Source organism: Aspergillus flavus, chromosome 2 (assembly GCF_009017415.1).
Source record: "Aspergillus flavus chromosome 2, complete sequence".
In the NCBI taxonomy this organism is placed as follows: domain Eukaryota; kingdom Fungi; phylum Ascomycota; class Eurotiomycetes; order Eurotiales; family Aspergillaceae; genus Aspergillus; species Aspergillus flavus.
In genome coordinates, this window is record NC_092409.1 from 3917266 (window position 1) to 3933523 (window position 16258).

The following is a 16258-nucleotide window of genomic DNA, read 5'->3' on the forward strand; positions in this document are numbered from 1 at the left end:
TACCAAGGAGTTCTGACAGTTGGGCATAAAATGACAGATGCCTGATGGTTCAAATGATATGCAGTCACGTATACTGAATTTGTCAGTCTCAGAGCATCTTGAGGTGATCCCAGTTGATAATGTCTATCTCTCTGGATTTTCTTCGACATCCAATCGAACTTTGCATTCTTGTCGCGAGAAAACTGAACTAGAAAGATCTATATGTTTTTGGTTGTACATGCCAGAGTGATTTGAACAGACCCAAGCCAGCTCTTGCAAGATACAAGCTCTTCTACGTCTTAACAAAATGGATTATTTAGATCTACGTTTTAGACCTACATTTCAGACCCTCGTCACCTATCGATCTACTCGTTAGGTACGAGGGCCTATCATTTCTCCACATTGCAGTAGCTCGGGGAAATTAGATTATCACTGAATGGCTGGTGTCAAGAACTCGACGTCTGCTCGGAATTCGCGATGGCACTGGTGAGACAGCCTTGATGTCTGCTTTTTACTGGAAATAGGAGAATACTATTCTTGAGAACGTTAGTTCACTATGGATACCTTAATACGCTCTTGTTGTTGAGATGCTGGGCTGTAGAATATAGCATTTAACATGGTGTTTTAGGTATACGGCTCTGAAATACACGGTTGACAAAACGAATATACTAAATCGCAATCATGAGCTGCACCGTTAGCGCTCGGGCCACCTCAAGCTGAACAAGACTGATCCATGATCCATTCTTCGCATCAGAAAGGCTCATTCTTGCTGGATTAGTCACCAAGCAGAGATGGTTGCCATTAGGGCCTTGAATATTAAATCTATCAAAGATTGAAGGGATCATCGTTCTGCCCAAGTCTAGTAATTGTTGGGGTTTAGACAGTTTGTCCAGTACATCAATCTCGAGGGAGTTCGAATCAGCAGTACAGATTTTGACTGTGACATATCTATGGGACCTCTCATCTCGGGCCAACCAAATTGTTGAGTATGTACCATGGCCGAGCTTATGGACTACCCGGTAGCGATTGTGGAAACGATCCCCAATTGCTACCAGGTGATAGCCCCCAGCCCAGTAATATTCCATTCTCTCAACCTCTTCAATAGGCTCGTATAAGACACCAGTCGGATTCATGGTCGAAAGAATTGATTTGAATGTAGTTGGGGAGACTGCACGGGGTTTTTGACGGTAAAAGTATGGCAGGCTTGCCTGATCAGGAACGAGACCACGAGAGAAGGGCCTAAGGAGCAAAAGGCTTGATTTTCTCATGTTTTTCTTACTCACACAGAAAGTAACACACAGGAGATATGCCTATTAGCCTTACGTGTCCACTCAACACGTAACGTATAGAATAGAGAGGCAGATATATATTATCGTTATTCTATTCCGATTGATTCAATGAGACCGCTTTTTCTTCACAGCCGTGCAGCTGCCGACATAAAATGGTGATCTTCATCAACATCACACAGTTTTGGAGAATGTGGAATGCGATTTTATACTGAGAGCAGTTTAGTCAAGTCGATAGAATGATGACACTGGTAAGTTACGGATCTACCTGTACAGGGTAGGAAGCCTGTCGATCAGGACTCGGGGGAAGGTCTATAGATGATATCTAGTAATGTACAGAGCTGCGCTACCGGCCTTGATAGCAGGGATTCTTTCCATTCTTCTTCCTCCTTACCTTCCCGACCTATCTTCTTTTTCTTGAATAGCTCGGTCTCATTTACCTTTATGCTTCGTTTTCTTCACCGAATACGCGTAAGAACTAGTATCTGTTCTTTGGAGGTCATTGAAGTGCACGCCCTAGTCTTTGATATTTCTATATCACTTTCTCCTTTATACAGTCTGAGGTGAAGTGGTTCATCATGGACAAAGGGAGGCTTTGTTGCACGGTTTAACACGAATAAGAGAGAGAAAAAAAAAAGGCCATTCCTAGGCTGACATGAAAAGCTAAAAACGGTGCACAGAGATTTAAATAGCATATGAATTACCTTACATAGTGGTAAGTCCTCGGGGCCTAGTAATATATCTACCAGTAATATTGCTGGAGCTCTTCAAATTGGATTCATGTAGGCCTTCATTAACTGTAGTAGAAAGAGAGGACGATTATATTCTCCTCTGTTAAGATACTCTCTTTGTGCTAAATGGAAATCAACTTGAAAGAGTATGCACCGCTAGCTCCTGCTTTCTATGTATAGCAAGAACAAACCACACAACGATGTGCACATTTGTTTACATAAAGAATGACGAGACCCAGATACCTACTGCCTATGAACAAACACACATCAAGTAGTTTCAACCCGAGCAGATTCATCACGCACAGAGCAAACTTTTGCCCTCAGTTCAGTCTTCAACTATCTGATTCTACAGGTGAGCAGTTTCCCTTTTATAGAGGGCTTTCCACTGGCAAATGTAGGGACAAGTACAGCTCCTCAATTTACAAGTTGCAATCTGCTTTACACCCAAACCCCACAATGGCGCTGACTTTTGAAGTAACCTCAACCTGCCAGTACCCGATCCGAATGGAGCCCCCCAGACGCAGCTCCACATCAAGGGCTGCCCCAGAAAGACCTCTAGTCGGGGACACCACATCTGATGATGGCTTCGTGGAGGAGTACCTTCGCGCCGGTGGACCCAACCTTTGTGAAATATCAGAATATGCCTATCCATTTCCTAAAACAACTGCTCGCGATGGTTCCACCTTTACGTGTAAGGGATATTGTTTTGATGACGTTCGAGCTATCGGTAAGAAGTGGAATATTGGTATAATAAATATCTCTTTTATTGGTCGCAAGGCCTACCCGAACAAGTTCGTGGTACCTATCCCTACCCTTAGCGTCGGCGCTAGGTGGGAAGTATCCTCGAAAGGCCGATGGTTGGAAGCTGCGCGGGAAATCTATCACAGCTTGCAGGAAAATGGTATCGACAGTATCTCTGTGGAAATCGTCGACCGGCGTCTTGAGATGGGCCCATCAATCTCCCCCTGCAAACCTACCGATGCTATATACCCGTTGTGGGGGGCTGTTGCAGAGAAGATCTTGACATCAGTAGACACGTCTGGGTTCCGATCACTAGGATGTCACCGCATTGGGTACGAGACATCAGCAGAAGACTGCTCGCCTACGATTTTCTTGACTCTCTACAGAAAGTGCCGTCGGGAATGGCAAGAAGTGAAGCAGGGTATCAGAAACGTGTTAGATGAATTCAAGCTGTCCACCGTCGATGTTATGATCCGCAAAGACAATCCCATACCATACACGTACAGCACTGAAAGATACGACCAATGCTGGGATGAGGAGGACAATATCAACCACGGGAAGCATATTTCCATAGACAATTGCTCGCAGCCTGTTACACTAGGGGATAGTGTCAGCGCTCATAACTCTACTAAACACGGAACCTTTGGTGGTTGGTTAGAGTTGAAGAACCCGACCTCTGGAGTTTGGGAACCAGTCGGCATTACTTGTGCTCATTGTATATTCACTCCTGAGCACCAAAGCAAGCTTCCTAGTAAGTGAACAGCAATCCAAACCCAAACTAGGGGTATCATGCTAACAATCTACAGTGTTCGCCGGTTGGAAGCACAACAACGGCCTTGCTGAGATCGATTCCCCGAGCCTTCTAGATGTTCAAGCCGGAATTCGGGAAGTTGAGGAAGCGATTTCTTGTCACAAAAAATTACATCTCATCCAGTATGTCGAGCAGGCAAAGGCCGATGGAGATGCCATCAGACCTGCCGATGAAGGCAAGTGGAGAAAAGTTAAATCCCACGTGGACGATCTGGAAGCGCAAAAGGAGATACTGCAATTCTATCGTGATTCGCAGGCCTACAGCTTCGGAAGAGCCTTTTCTGCTGATTTCTGGGAGTTGCGTGCAAGAACCACAAGGGATATAACGGAGATAGATTGGGCTCTTGTAAGACCCTCTGGAGGTCGTGCCATTGGCTCTAACAAGGTAAATAAATGCCCTATATATTACTACCAATGTTTGCTGACCGTCGAGATGTAGCTCAGCGAATTGTCGGATAATGCATTATTCGCAGAAGCAGGGATACCAGAGAGCAAGCTTCAGTTGATTTGCGGTGACAGGTTGTACAAGATTGGTCGCAAAACGGGGCTAACTCATGGTGTCTATAACGGCCTTAAGACTGCAGTTTTCGATGACAAAGAAAACAATTCCGAAACATGGATGCATACTATCACCGGATTCAGGGATAGAGTCGCGGATTTCGGCGATTCGGGTGCCCTTTTCTTCACCCGTACCGGTGATGTTGCTGGGATGTGCACCGGTGGCAGTGTCAGAGGTGGCCTCGTTTACTTCACCCATATACACGACTTGGTGGATGACATCAAACAGGTTACCGGGGCCAAGGGCATTCGGCTGAAGCAAGATTGACTTATCTTAGACCGTGTCTATGCAGTGTAGCTACTAGGTATCGGTGTTGGCGTTGCTCTCTTTCTCTCCTTCATTCGCTGATTATCATTGCTCAAGTATAGATAGTCCTTGTTCTAGTTCTTTAGGCCTTTCGAAACAACCAAAGACCGTCCTTTGATATTCAATATCAATCAAACTAGCATAATTGCCCCTGGTTTAGAATGGAGTCGCCGTCTACCAATCACCAGCATTTTAGAGTCCAAACTTCGACCCTAACACTATTGTTTTGATTAGCCCGATATTTCGAAAGAAGAAATCAACATGAACTTACCACCCAGCACCGCCTTCTTCTTCTGATTTTGAACGTACTTATTGACGTCCCGAGCCCAGTTACTGCTGTTTTCTTCTAGTCGTTCCATCTGGTCACCGGCAAGGTTCAGATTTTCAGTGCGCTGCTGCACTTGGCGCTGCATGTACGACCAATATCCTTCTTGGCTGCCTTGCTCCTGGGACAGGTTGGACATGGTTCGTCCCTCCCTAGCAAGTCTTCGACGCTCTTGATCTTCAAGTTTCATCTGCTCTTGCATCTTTTTAGAAGGCGGACGATCCGGGCCTCCAACTATCCGAGCACCATCGTCAGTAAAACACTCCTTGGACAAACGTAGCAGGGAAACCTAGACAAGTGGGAGCGGGTGTACGAACTGAGAATGTCCATGTCAGCAGGAGAGATATATTGGGTGCCGGAGATCCATTGCATGTTGGTAATTGTAGGGCGTGGCGGGATGGCTGCCTGTATATTATAGAGCTGGTCTTCGGAATGTCGCCTGCAATTGTTATTAGTGAGTTATCGATCTCAGACAGTATGTTGAGAATGTGCACATACAGCCCAGTTCCAGCTCCCCAAACGTTAAACAATCCGACTTCGGAAGGCCCTGTCCAGGTAAGAACTGTTCCATTAGAACAAATTGTGGATTCCGAGAGGCGTTTCATATCAGCCATGTAATTTATTTCCTTGCAGCCCATCTCTTTGAGGCCTGGGATAGAGAAAGCCCGCACGTTGCCATCACCAAAGAGCCCAACAAGGCTGTAACCTCGACCCTCGACCTTGACCACTGCAGCAGAGTCGCACAAATAATCTTCCCACGATTTATGTGCGCCCTTAGAAGTTGCAGGTTTGAATATCCTGCAGCCAGAAACGGTTACAGCAACAACGACACCGTGAACCTGAACTCCATTTCTTAAACCTCCAACCGCGTTCGGAGTAGCTAAGGCAAGGTCACCGGTCTCGGCATTAATAGGAATGATGCTTATGACCTTATCATCCAGCAAAGTTGCTCCAGCAAACGAAGCCGTATAACCCCCGTTATCCGTTGGAAGGATCTTAAAGGTTGCAAAATTTCCCCGATTGGTGCCTACAAAGCAGCAAATGCTCGAATAATCTGTAAAAATTATGGATCAGCATAATTCTGCATATCTCAAGACCTCGCTATCTCTCCTACCTTCGCCCTCCAAAGTCAATACACCAAATTCAATGCTTGTTGGCCATTCTGGTGGGGCATCATCAGACGATCGGTGTCTCAAGAAACTGCTCCGCTTGCTAGGTTTTGTGAGTTCGGACAATCGCGCTGTATGAATCACAGCTGGTCCGCGCAAGTCGATGATCACCAGACTGCCACCTTCGAAGCCAGCAGCGACAAATCCAACTTGGCTATGTTTCAGCGCAGTGACTGATCCTTGTTGCATATCCAAAAGGGTAAGGGGAAGAAGTCCCTGCTTCAACCCAGGATCAGTCCTGTGAGCGACCTTAGTCAACTTCCCCGGTCCTTCGTTAGCGCCGGCGGGCTCTTCGTGGCCAAAACTTCCATTGCTGCCCCAACGGAATATCACGACCTCACCACTCCTGAGGCCAACCGACAGCTCACCTGTTGACCCACTTAGGGCCATTTCAGTAACTTCAACATTACTAACACGGCCAACGGCACGCGCCAAATCCACCTGGATGACATCCCCGTTCTCGATCTCATCATCATGGCCTACATCCCAGAGACGAATTGTGCCATCAGCATGAGCGGTTGTGATCACATTACGATCTTCAAAGCGCTTGAGGACCTTCTTCCCTTCCGCACCGCCTAGTAGGAACTTTGGCCCTTGCGACCTCCGTTCCCTGAGGCCAAGCCAAGCTGAACGATCGACTGGCGTAAGGGTCATCTTGTTTACGAAGGGGTGAACAAATGAAAGAGAAGGGTGGATCATATTGGTGGGGGTAATTGGATGACCACTAGGGAAGCTCAAAGTTATCAGCTCTCCCGAAGAAAGAACAGCGATCAAGGCAATCGGATCATGTCCACCAGCATAGTAGGGTGAGGCGCGAGGAATAAGGCAGAAATCAACGACTTCTGCGCCTGGAGGCGTGGAGAGATCTGTTATTTGTTTTGGAGATTCGAAATAATTCGATATCATGGCCCAAGAGGATGTTTGATAGTTTGGAGTCGGCCCCAGATCGATGAAAGTAAGTCCTTTGTTGGCCTCAGCTTTCGGCTTACCACCAGCTATTAAAAGTCCACTATCATCCCCATTTCCTTTAACACACCACGCAATATGAGTAATGGGGTCCCTGAGCCCAACAGCGCTCCCTGCTGACAGTGGTCTCTCACGACTAGCACCTGGCTGGTCAATATTGGGGGTTGTGATTGACCTAGCCGCTATCTTGCGACCATCTTTAGAGTCCCAAAGGACCAAACTATTATCATCATGCACTGTCAATACGAAAATTCCGTTAGGGTGCCAAACGGCCTTAGTCAGTCTTGGTCTGCGCGGCTCCTGGGATGGAACATCGCAATTCCCACCCAATGCACCCGGAGGAACTTCATACTCGAAGTACTTCTGTGCTAAGTTCTGCTTAAACGAGAATGTCACAGCTCCCTCAGGATAGCCCACTAGGATCTTTCCAATATCGCGAGGTGAAAAGGAGAGTGCGATGACAGGGCAAAAGCGCGCTCGCGGATTACGCTGGGCCCAGAGATTGGGAACTTTAAAAGGAGTTAAAGTTTCACGATCGAGATCATATGCAATGATATCACCTACAGAAACCAGTTAGTGCACTACCAGTTACCGTTGCGGAAGCATTGTCCAGATACCATTCTGCAGGCCAATGAAGGCATAGTCGAGGCTAGGATCGGTCAACAAGGCGCTGACATGGTTAGGAGGGGCATAAGAGAAGAGCGTCTGTCGTGTCTCGAGGGAGAAAACACAAATTTCACTTTTCGAATCAACGCTGACAAGCTTGTCCGCACAAAATTGTAGGAACTTGGCCGACGCCTTCCGGGGCAGTGAAAAAACAACGGATACCCGACGCTGGCCGAACACATAGATCTGACCGCTGCCAAACTGAGTATCACTGGTGCCAACGGCAATAAGAGATTGAACGGGATCGTAGGCGATCGCGCTGATCTGAGAATTTATGCCATATCGAGCGAACTGCGAACAAGTGAGCAACCGGAAAAATGTTGCCTTGGGTGCCAAGACATACATCATCGAGGGCGAACAAGTCCGGCGACAAGCCGTCGGACAGGTCCTTTTGGATACCAGCTTGCTTTCCTCTCAGGAAATGCGCCATTTCCGGCAAGTGTAAAGCTCTACCGAGAGGTAAGAAGGATGTGGAGGGGAGAAAAGAGAAAGATGAGCTGTGTTTCGCGGTGTCGAAGGGGTGCGGAGCGGAGACCCCACATCTGAGCTTTGAAGCGTCATCCCGCGGAATCTGTTGCAGGGCAGCCGATCAGCCCCGCCCTTTAATTGGGTTTCTTTTCGGCCCTATAAATTACGACCTCCCTTTGGAAATCAATGTACGGGTAGTACTAGGAAGTATATCCATGCCAAATGACAAACAACAATAAAACACACCAAAAAAAAATAATACTAAATCTGGGACTTACTTCTCATGGTTGGTGAACGGGACACAAATCGTAAATTGTCATTTATATGAGCAGTAGGAAATCTATCGTGTAAATCATCGAGTAGACCTACCTAGCCAAGGAATTGTACTACATACTCCATAATCTGAGTAATGCAATGATCGCCAGATCTGCTAGGCAGCAACAATCGACTGAGCCCCAAGGGTGTACTTCTCATTGAGTCGGTACTGTCCTACTGCGACACACGCTTACCAGTCCAAATTAGCTTTATTAGGTCTATGCTCCCATCCCGTTAGAAATCCCATAGCTTGTAATCAAAGACACCTAAACGCCAGTATTGTGCAACCCCCTGAGATAGCTCCCTCTTTGTAGGTCCGAGAACCCGGTTCATCCCTCTAAATAGCGGCCATCTTGTTCAGTATCGTCGTCAACCGCCTCCTCGCATCATTTTCCGCAATCATATCTCGATTCCGATAGTATTGCACAGTGACTCTTTCAACGGACCGATAGCAAGCATATCTGGGGGAAAATGGTCACAAAGAATAAGTCAGCGTCACATATGTCAAACTCGTTTCAGGACAGAAGCACATACAAAAGCTGTCGTATTCTTTCCATCTCGCTTCCTACAATTCGCGATTGTCCAAAGCCGTCCAGCATAGAAGACGATGGCTCTTCAAACATTTCAGCCATGTAGATGTCACCCCATAGCGTTTTGCCCAAGTCCACAACACCAGATAATTTTTTGGATTCTGGATCCACTAGTACTTGCGTAGGGTGACCAAAGTCAATTACGACTAACTGTGGTGAAGTGATTTCTTCAAGTGCTGGTGATAACCGACTAAGCTGGTGCCTTATCTCAGCATAAGGCAGGTTGACAAAGACGTCCTCCGAGTCACGGAGAATGCTTTCAAAGAGGATAACAAAGGCCTCTCGCCAAGATCGTCTTCCAGCGCCGCTGGCCACCTGTTCCAAAGTCCCGAAGGAGTCAGACACATGTTGCCCAATCTTTTGAGCCAAGACTCCCAATCGCCGGTCAATATCCTTTCGATTCTGGGGAGTGAGCCAGGGTTTCATTTCATGTAGTGTAGCTCCGGTCACATAATGCCGCATCAAAAAGGCGGAATCGCGCAAATTACCTCGAGAGTTGTAATAGAAGATTTGTGGAATGTCAGGAATCCCGCTCTCTTTGAGTAAAGCGAGTGCACGGGCTTCTGTATCAAGTATGAATTGCTCTCGCCGTAGCAACGGTGTCATCGGCGTCGGCGTACACTTCAAAAGTACATGGGCTCCGTTGGATAGTGATATGAGGCAAAGTGGATGGAGATGGCCATCGAGGGGAGAAATGTTGCTAATATGGACAGCAGAAGTGAATATCCGCTGAACAATTGTACACAGTTTCTCAGATACTTCGACACCGCGAGAGTAATGGTTACTAAAGGAAGGAGACATAATATATCGTTCTGGCTTGAAGGGTAGACTGTCGGCAATGATCGATACAGGTTTGCTCATTATGAAAAGTTATATGAAAACTAGAGCGAACCCACTTATGACCGAGCTTTGTAGAAAAGAGAAACCAACATATGATGGGACGTGGAGGGTTAAAGAAAAAAAAACATGGTTCAGACATAAATCCTGGAATACCACCCTACAGCGTAACGAAGCGAAGGCTAACATGTTATCAGAAGTGTTAAATTGGATCGTCTAAACGAGGATCCACATCATGGACTCCTACGTACTTCGTTCGTCCGTTCGTCTATGTATTCTGCAGTTGGGCTGTATGAGACGCTACGGTCTCAATTTACCAGACCATTCCACCACCGGGCCCCGGCACATCACCCACTGGCTCTCTCCCGCAATCGCTAAAGCGAACCACAAAATTGGATTCAATGACATTGTAGTCAAAGAGTTGCGAGTCAAGCGAACGTGGCCCCCTGACCGATTAGACGGAGGAATGAGCCGACTAGGTTGCGCGGAGATAGGCGGAGCACTGATGAAGTCAATAGAGTGAGTGACATTAAGAACTGGGGCTTTCGCCTAAGGCTCCCGCTCTTAGAAAGGCGCGATGCAGTTGACCCAATCAGAGGCCCGCCTTGCCGAAGACAACAAAGCATCCCGTCCTAAGGATTTCTGATCCCCTGTAGTGGTCTCGCCTTAGTACTTGTGCGCCTTGAAAATCTATCGCTGCACTTGCAGTTCCATTTCACAAATTAATTTCCCAAAACATCAATTCTGTTCTCTATACCTGATTTGTGCTGGTTTTTGAAACTCTTGGCTCCCTGGAATAGTCAACATTATGCGATATATATATAAGAAAAAAAAAAAAGAAAAAAAAAGAAAAATCTTTACGGAGTATACCGCCAATTGGACCATATTAACGAGGAAGTACTCCCAACTGAAACAGGCTCGAAACATCTGATGGATTATGAAAAAATCACCAAAATCTGCGGTCTTCATGCTCGATATTAATCATGTCATGACGAGGGCTTACGACGAGCTGCTAATGTCATGGGTGAGAGTTTGAAAAGAGTAACAGCTATCAGTTCGTGGCAACAACAGATCTGGCCTGTACAATTTCAAGGTACCCAGGTTGATCTATCGCCCTTTGAGGAGAGGGAAGCACGTGTTCAAGCACGTGTAGAGGACCGTCAAATGGTCCAACAATGGTACCTTTCGCCTAAGGTTTGGTTATTTGAAATCGAGAGTATTCGAGTTGTTCCACCCTGCTTCCGAGTGGGCCTCCCCATCCAAGACGACCAGACCAAACGAATCACATGGACTCGAGTATAACTGCTATTTTGGGTAAAGAAGAGGAAAGGAACGAAAAGAGGGCCTTTCCGTTGTGCAATCATTTTCTCAAACTGTAGGCATCTCTGTTGGGCGGATACGTGGGTCTCATAAGGGTACTATATAATGGGTAAAGTCTATCTTTCGCTTACCACAATGTATGTATGTACATTGTACATACATAGAACACCAGCTTGTTTCCAGGGTAAACTAGCAGGTTCAACATCGTCCAACTTTGCCGAAAGTGGGAATACTACCTGTCGGGTAAGTCGCCCGGGCTAACTGAGTTTATGGCGCCTTCCTATTCTGTCTAAGCTGCACTAATCAGATCTTACATTGAAACGCCCACCGCAACGCCTTCCATGCCAACCTCAGCCACATTCTATCTGAACCTCCGTCTTCTTACCCAGGGAGCTCTTGGCTATTGTCATGAGCTTTTGAGTGGCAGGTATTTTGATGTCAACCCTCCAAGTGCCCAAACACGTATTCTCTAAAGAACAATATATAGTAGCGTGTCTCTACAAGTAACTAAATCCCATAATTCTTCTTAGGGGATAAAGCTATCGGGGATGTTTTCTATGAAAAATGGTTAGCTAGTAGTATATAATTCCAAGATCCAATACTGACAGTATATTGTTATTGACTTACTACCATGGTTATGGAAATATCTTCGCTGGGCATAATCCTCATTAGAGTTCAAGAAGTGATGCTCTAAAGTTTTATTCGCCTTCCAAATACGAGGGAAATGACCAACCCAATATGATCATAGGTTTACTACCAATCCTAGGTGTTCACCGGGTCATGGTATATGTTCTATTTTACGAAGCGTCGTGGAGCTTAATTAGCTATTCAAGTACCAGCTCTATTCGTTACTTTCCCGTAGGCCTTTGTTATTTTATTACTTCCCCCCTCTTCGTCTTGTTTAGAGTGATACAGCACTGATGCATTGTATAACAATTCATAAGTATCCAAAAAATTGCATTCACTATTTTCACCGCTCAACCCAAAATATCTCATACACTACGAAAGTTGTTTCAAACCGAGATTCAATCAGTTGACGGTTTAGGCTCGACTTCCTGCGAGCTTGGTGCTGGTTTGTAGAGCTCAGCTAGATTGTATCTTTTCAGCTTCTCGTAGTCACTTCCGGCAACACTCATCCCAATCACGTTCTGGATGCAGAGGTCAGCCACGCGGGAAACGAATTTTGAAGAGCGCGAGGACAGTGTTGATTGTTGTGAAACAGACCTTGATAATATCAACAAGAATAATAAGATCGTAATTTTTAAGATCAACAGAATGCTCAGGTCCCACAACACTGGCTATTGTTTTGATGAGATTATCTCTGTCGAACTTTTGGTTGCTCCTCATCGCAGGCCGGATAGCGAACTGTATTTGCAGGCCTTAAGGACATGCCTAGAGATATAAAGCTTAGGGTGCTGTGACATACCTTTTTGGGACCCCCACCGGAGTGAAAGTGAGGCTTTAAAATCTCACGCGCAAAAGCCTCTAAATCAACACTGAGGGTCTTTCGGATAGATTTGACAGGCGTCATTCGTTGGATGTATCGGCTTCTCTTCCTGTCTGGGTTGGCATGCGCGTCCACGCAGATCTGATGGACGAGCTTCTCGGGATCAATCGACTTATCGAATCGTATAAACGATACTAAGTAAGATTTAGTCCTAGTCGTGTCATCTTTAGATAGGGTTAAAAGCATCTACAAACCACACGGAATGTCTAGCCTGATGGCCTGAAACTGACGAGGCTTGGCCGAGCTAGGCTTCAGCCCTGCGACTTCTTTTCTGATTTGGGCTTCGATATCATCCTCGTCCTCCGAACTGGAGTCACCATCTTGACCCCCCGCGTCTGGCGTTTCGATGCTCTGGTGCACAGGGCATATGTCAGCCGCACAATTGAAGAGCCCGGAAGATTGCCTCAAAGCACAACATCTTCCTGGTCAAAGTTTCTCTCATAGAGCGGCACTGACCTGGGAGAAGAGATCAAGCACCTCCGAGATACATTTCCCTTCCTTTCCTATTTCGCAAGTTACAAAAACTCCCCAATCTCCACTTTCAATGCCAGCTTTGCCATTTTGATGCTTATGCCAATTACCGCCTCCCTGTAACACACATATTAGATCTCCTGACTACTGGGGCAATACAATGGAAAGACGAAGGAAAACATTCGGATGATCATTGGGTCGAGCTCGCCGAGAGTCAGAGCAAAAGTAGGCCAACCTTTCTTTTTTTGGAGGACTGAGATGAGTTGTCCGGCATGCTCCTTTTTCCTGTTCCCGCCATTCACGGATGTAGTCCGAGTCAAATTTAGGTAGTGGTGCCGTCTTTTCCCGGCAGGGATAGTTTCTAAAAAAAAGTTAAGGTTGCTGGATGTTTGCACGGGTTTGGTCAGATAAACACATCAATATGCTAGTATCTGATGCCGTTTCGCCGCTGTGCGGTCTTCCCTGGAAATTCTCGATTATCATTGGCATGGCGGCAACGCCGCGGGGCTGTCGAGACGTCCACATTCGGTTTAGTGGAAGAATATCATCCCATCCGTATCGGGTGGGGTGGGCTGACTGTCACGCCAGCGACTCGGAGCCTCGGGTTCGTCGGCATGAAGTACCAGGGATATACTTCTAAAACACCTGCAGTGATCAGGTAGATCCCGATATAGACTATCTTCCAACCATCGGCCCATTCTCCATTGTGTTGGGTCGCAAGTGTTCTTCACCGTGAACCACCCTGGGCATAGCCTAGACACTTTGTATTTCTTTTACCGCCGTCCTTAACTACATTGCGACCTTAACTATGACAGCCGGTGGCTGACTGTATTGTAAGCTTGTAATTTTGGCGTACTATCTGTACTATCTACCCATGACATCACGTTATCATGACGTATGGCCTGGTCTTACTGTTGCACGTCGAGTTGTACAGGACATTCTGTATTCACTACTATATAACTGCCCCCCCCTTGTCCATGTTTCCAGGAAGAATTCAGTATCCAACAATCCATAACAACAACCTTATCATCTACTATACCTTCCATTTTCCATTCCTCTTACTGAGTCCTTACAATGGCGACAGATATCGCTACAAGGGATCTTCGCAAGCCCATAGATGTCGCTGAGTACCTCTTCAGGCGACTTCGTGAGGTTGGCGTTCGTGCAGTACACGGTGTTCCTGGTAAGCATCAATGCGCCAGCTTGTACCGCAACTACTGACAGTATCAATTCGCATAGGGGACTACAACTTGGTGGCTTTGGATTACCTGCCAAAATGCGATCTTCATTGGGTAGGAAACTGTAATGAGCTTAATGCCGGTATGTCTCCACTGAATGGTCAATGGGAATTCTGGGTATGGTAAAAGAGAGGCGCATATCGCTAACGGTGGTCAAATGCAGGATACGCTGCTGATGGATACGCTCGAATCAATGGAATGTCTGCTTTAGTCACCACCTTTGGTGTGGGTGAGCTATCGGCGCTCAATGCTATTGCTGGTGCATACTCCGAATTTGTGCCTATCGTTCACATTGTTGGTCAACCGCATACGAAATCACAGAAAGATGGAATGCTCCTCCACCACACCTTGGGCAACGGCGACTTCAACGTCTTCACCAGAATGAGTGCCGACATCTCTTGCACACTTGGATGTTTGAACTCAACTCACGAAGTGGCGACCCTCATTGATAATGCTATCCGAGAATGTTGGATTCGTAGTCGACCGGTTTATATCTCTCTCCCTACCGATATGGTGACAAAGAAAATCGAGGGAGAACGGCTGGATACCCCTCTCGATCTTAGTCTACCACCGAACGATCCCGAAAAAGAAGATTACGTTGTGGATGTGGTTCTCAAGTATCTGCACGCTGCAAAGAAACCCGTTATTCTTGTCGATGCTTGTGCTATCCGCCATCGTGTGCTCGATGAAGTTCATGAGTTCGTGGAAAAATCTGGGCTACCCACATTCGTGGCTCCAATGGGTAAAGGAGCAGTGGATGAGACTCACAAGAACTACGGCGGTGTTTACGCTGGTACTGGATCAAACCCAGGTGTTCGTGAGCAAGTCGAATCTTCAGACTTGATTCTGAGCATCGGTGCTATCAAGTCCGATTTCAACACGACTGGGTTCTCTTACCGTATTGGCCAACTCAACACCATTGACTTCCATAGTACATACGTGCGCGTCCGGTACTCCGAATACCCTGATATCAACATGAAAGGCGTCCTTCAAAAGATTGTTCAAAGAATGGGCAATCTCAATGTCGGACCAGTCTCGCCGCCGTCGAACCTACTGCCGGACAACGAGAAGGCATCAACCGAACAGGCGATTACCCACGCATGGCTCTGGCCTACTGTCGGGCAGTGGCTGAAAGAAAAGGATGTTGTTATCACGGAAACCGGCACTGCCAATTTCGGTATCTGGGACACTCGGTTCCCGGCAGGTGTTACAGCCATTAGTCAGGTTCTTTGGGGTAGTATCGGCTATTCAGTTGGAGCTTGTCAAGGTGCTGCGTTGGCCGCAAAAGAGCAGGGCCGACGGACTGTACTTTTCGTGGGTGACGGAAGTTTCCAGCTGACGCTCCAGGAAGTCAGCACCATGATAAGAAATAACCTTAACCCTATCATGTAAGTATCGCCTTTGGGTGACACATGTCTCATGCCCGACTAACATCGTACGTAGCTTTGTCATTTGCAACGAAGGATATACCATCGAACGGTACATTCATGGATGGGAAGCTGTTTACAATGACATCCAGCCCTGGGACTTCTTGAACATTCCTGTGGCATTCGGCGCGAAGGACAAGTACAAAGGATACAAGGTCACAACCCGAGACGAGTTGAGGGAGCTTTTCGCAAATGAAGAATTTGCTTCGGCACCCTGTCTCCAGGTAGGTTTCATTTCGTTTACCCCTGTCGGAAAAGTATCAGTGGTGCTAACCAAAGCAGTTGGTTGAGCTCCACATGCCTCGCGACGATTGCCCAGCCAGTTTGAAATTGACAGCCGAATCGGCCGCTGAGCGGAACAAGTCCCTTTAATTTCTTCAAGACATCCTCCAGGATAGACCAGATCTCTTTCCTTCTTTACGGCTCGGGAAATCGGTTTCAGTTAGCATGCCACCATGCACACGGGGCATTTTTAATTCCATCATGACATGTGGTTAAGAGATTTTGTTCGTTTGCGATAGTTTTATAATGAGTTCTTTATCTGCTT

The 16258-nt window shown here is 46.7% G+C and overlaps 6 protein-coding genes across 6 annotated transcripts; 2 read left to right on the forward strand and 4 right to left on the reverse strand.

Annotated features, from left to right (window-relative positions):
• Positions 1-541: 541 nt before the first annotated feature.
• F9C07_1273112 (uncharacterized protein) lies at positions 542-1734 on the reverse strand. Its single transcript, XM_071507888.1, has one exon. It carries the CDS (start codon positions 1245-1247, stop codon positions 648-650), a length of 600 nt encoding a protein of 199 aa, XP_071363900.1. The 5' UTR covers positions 1248-1734; the 3' UTR covers positions 542-647.
• Positions 1735-2452: 718 nt separating this feature from the next.
• F9C07_2536 (uncharacterized protein) lies at positions 2453-4373 on the forward strand (the record flags this gene model as incomplete). The annotated part of the gene is made up of 3 exons (XM_071510967.1): positions 2453-3488; positions 3544-3932; positions 3987-4373. The coding sequence occupies 3 exons, from the start codon at positions 2453-2455 to the stop codon at positions 4371-4373; spliced, it is 1812 nt and encodes a 603-aa protein (XP_071363901.1).
• Positions 4374-4604: 231 nt separating this feature from the next.
• Positions 4605-7968, reverse strand: F9C07_2535 (putative snare-dependent exocytosis protein; the record flags this gene model as incomplete). Its single annotated transcript, XM_041289924.1, has 7 exons — positions 4605-4630; positions 4684-4971; positions 5055-5176; positions 5236-5791; positions 5852-7432; positions 7490-7829; positions 7882-7968. 7 exons carry the CDS (start codon positions 7966-7968, stop codon positions 4605-4607), a joined length of 3000 nt encoding a protein of 999 aa, XP_041143078.1.
• Positions 7969-8658: 690 nt separating this feature from the next.
• F9C07_2226089 (uncharacterized protein) lies at positions 8659-9772 on the reverse strand (the record flags this gene model as incomplete). The annotated part of the gene is made up of 2 exons (XM_071509777.1): positions 8659-8782; positions 8856-9772. The coding sequence occupies 2 exons, from the start codon at positions 9770-9772 to the stop codon at positions 8659-8661; spliced, it is 1041 nt and encodes a 346-aa protein (XP_071363902.1).
• A 2226-nt stretch (positions 9773-11998) lies between these two features.
• F9C07_2533 (THUMP domain protein) lies at positions 11999-13484 on the reverse strand. The gene is made up of 6 exons (XM_071510966.1): positions 13282-13484; positions 13032-13163; positions 12770-12926; positions 12495-12709; positions 12293-12433; positions 11999-12216 (listed from the first exon to the last, which is right to left on the reverse strand). Exons 1-6 carry the CDS (start codon positions 13342-13344, stop codon positions 12094-12096), a joined length of 831 nt encoding a protein of 276 aa, XP_071363903.1. The 5' UTR covers positions 13345-13484; the 3' UTR covers positions 11999-12093.
• A 636-nt stretch (positions 13485-14120) lies between these two features.
• F9C07_2532 (thiamine pyrophosphate-requiring enzyme) lies at positions 14121-16083 on the forward strand (the record flags this gene model as incomplete). Its single annotated transcript, XM_041289914.1, has 5 exons — positions 14121-14229; positions 14286-14366; positions 14448-15672; positions 15728-15935; positions 15994-16083. The coding sequence occupies 5 exons, from the start codon at positions 14121-14123 to the stop codon at positions 16081-16083; spliced, it is 1713 nt and encodes a 570-aa protein (XP_041143081.1).
• Positions 16084-16258: the final 175 nt, after the last annotated feature.

Coding starts and splice junctions, on each gene's coding strand:
- F9C07_2533 (XM_071510966.1), bottom strand. CDS start 13,344: ATGGCGGGAACAGGAAAAAGGAGCATGCCGGACAACTCATCTCAGTCC. Junction 13,164..13,281: donor AGTCCTCCAAAAAAAGAAAG/GTTGGCCTACTT, acceptor TGTGTGTTACAG/GGAGGCGGTAATTGGCATAA. Junction 12,217..12,292: donor TTCTTGTTGATATTATCAAG/GTCTGTTTCACA, acceptor CTCTGCATCCAG/AACGTGATTGGGATGAGTGT.
- F9C07_1273112 (XM_071507888.1), bottom strand. CDS start 1,247: ATGAGAAAATCAAGCCTTTTGCTCCTTAGGCCCTTCTCTCGTGGTCTC.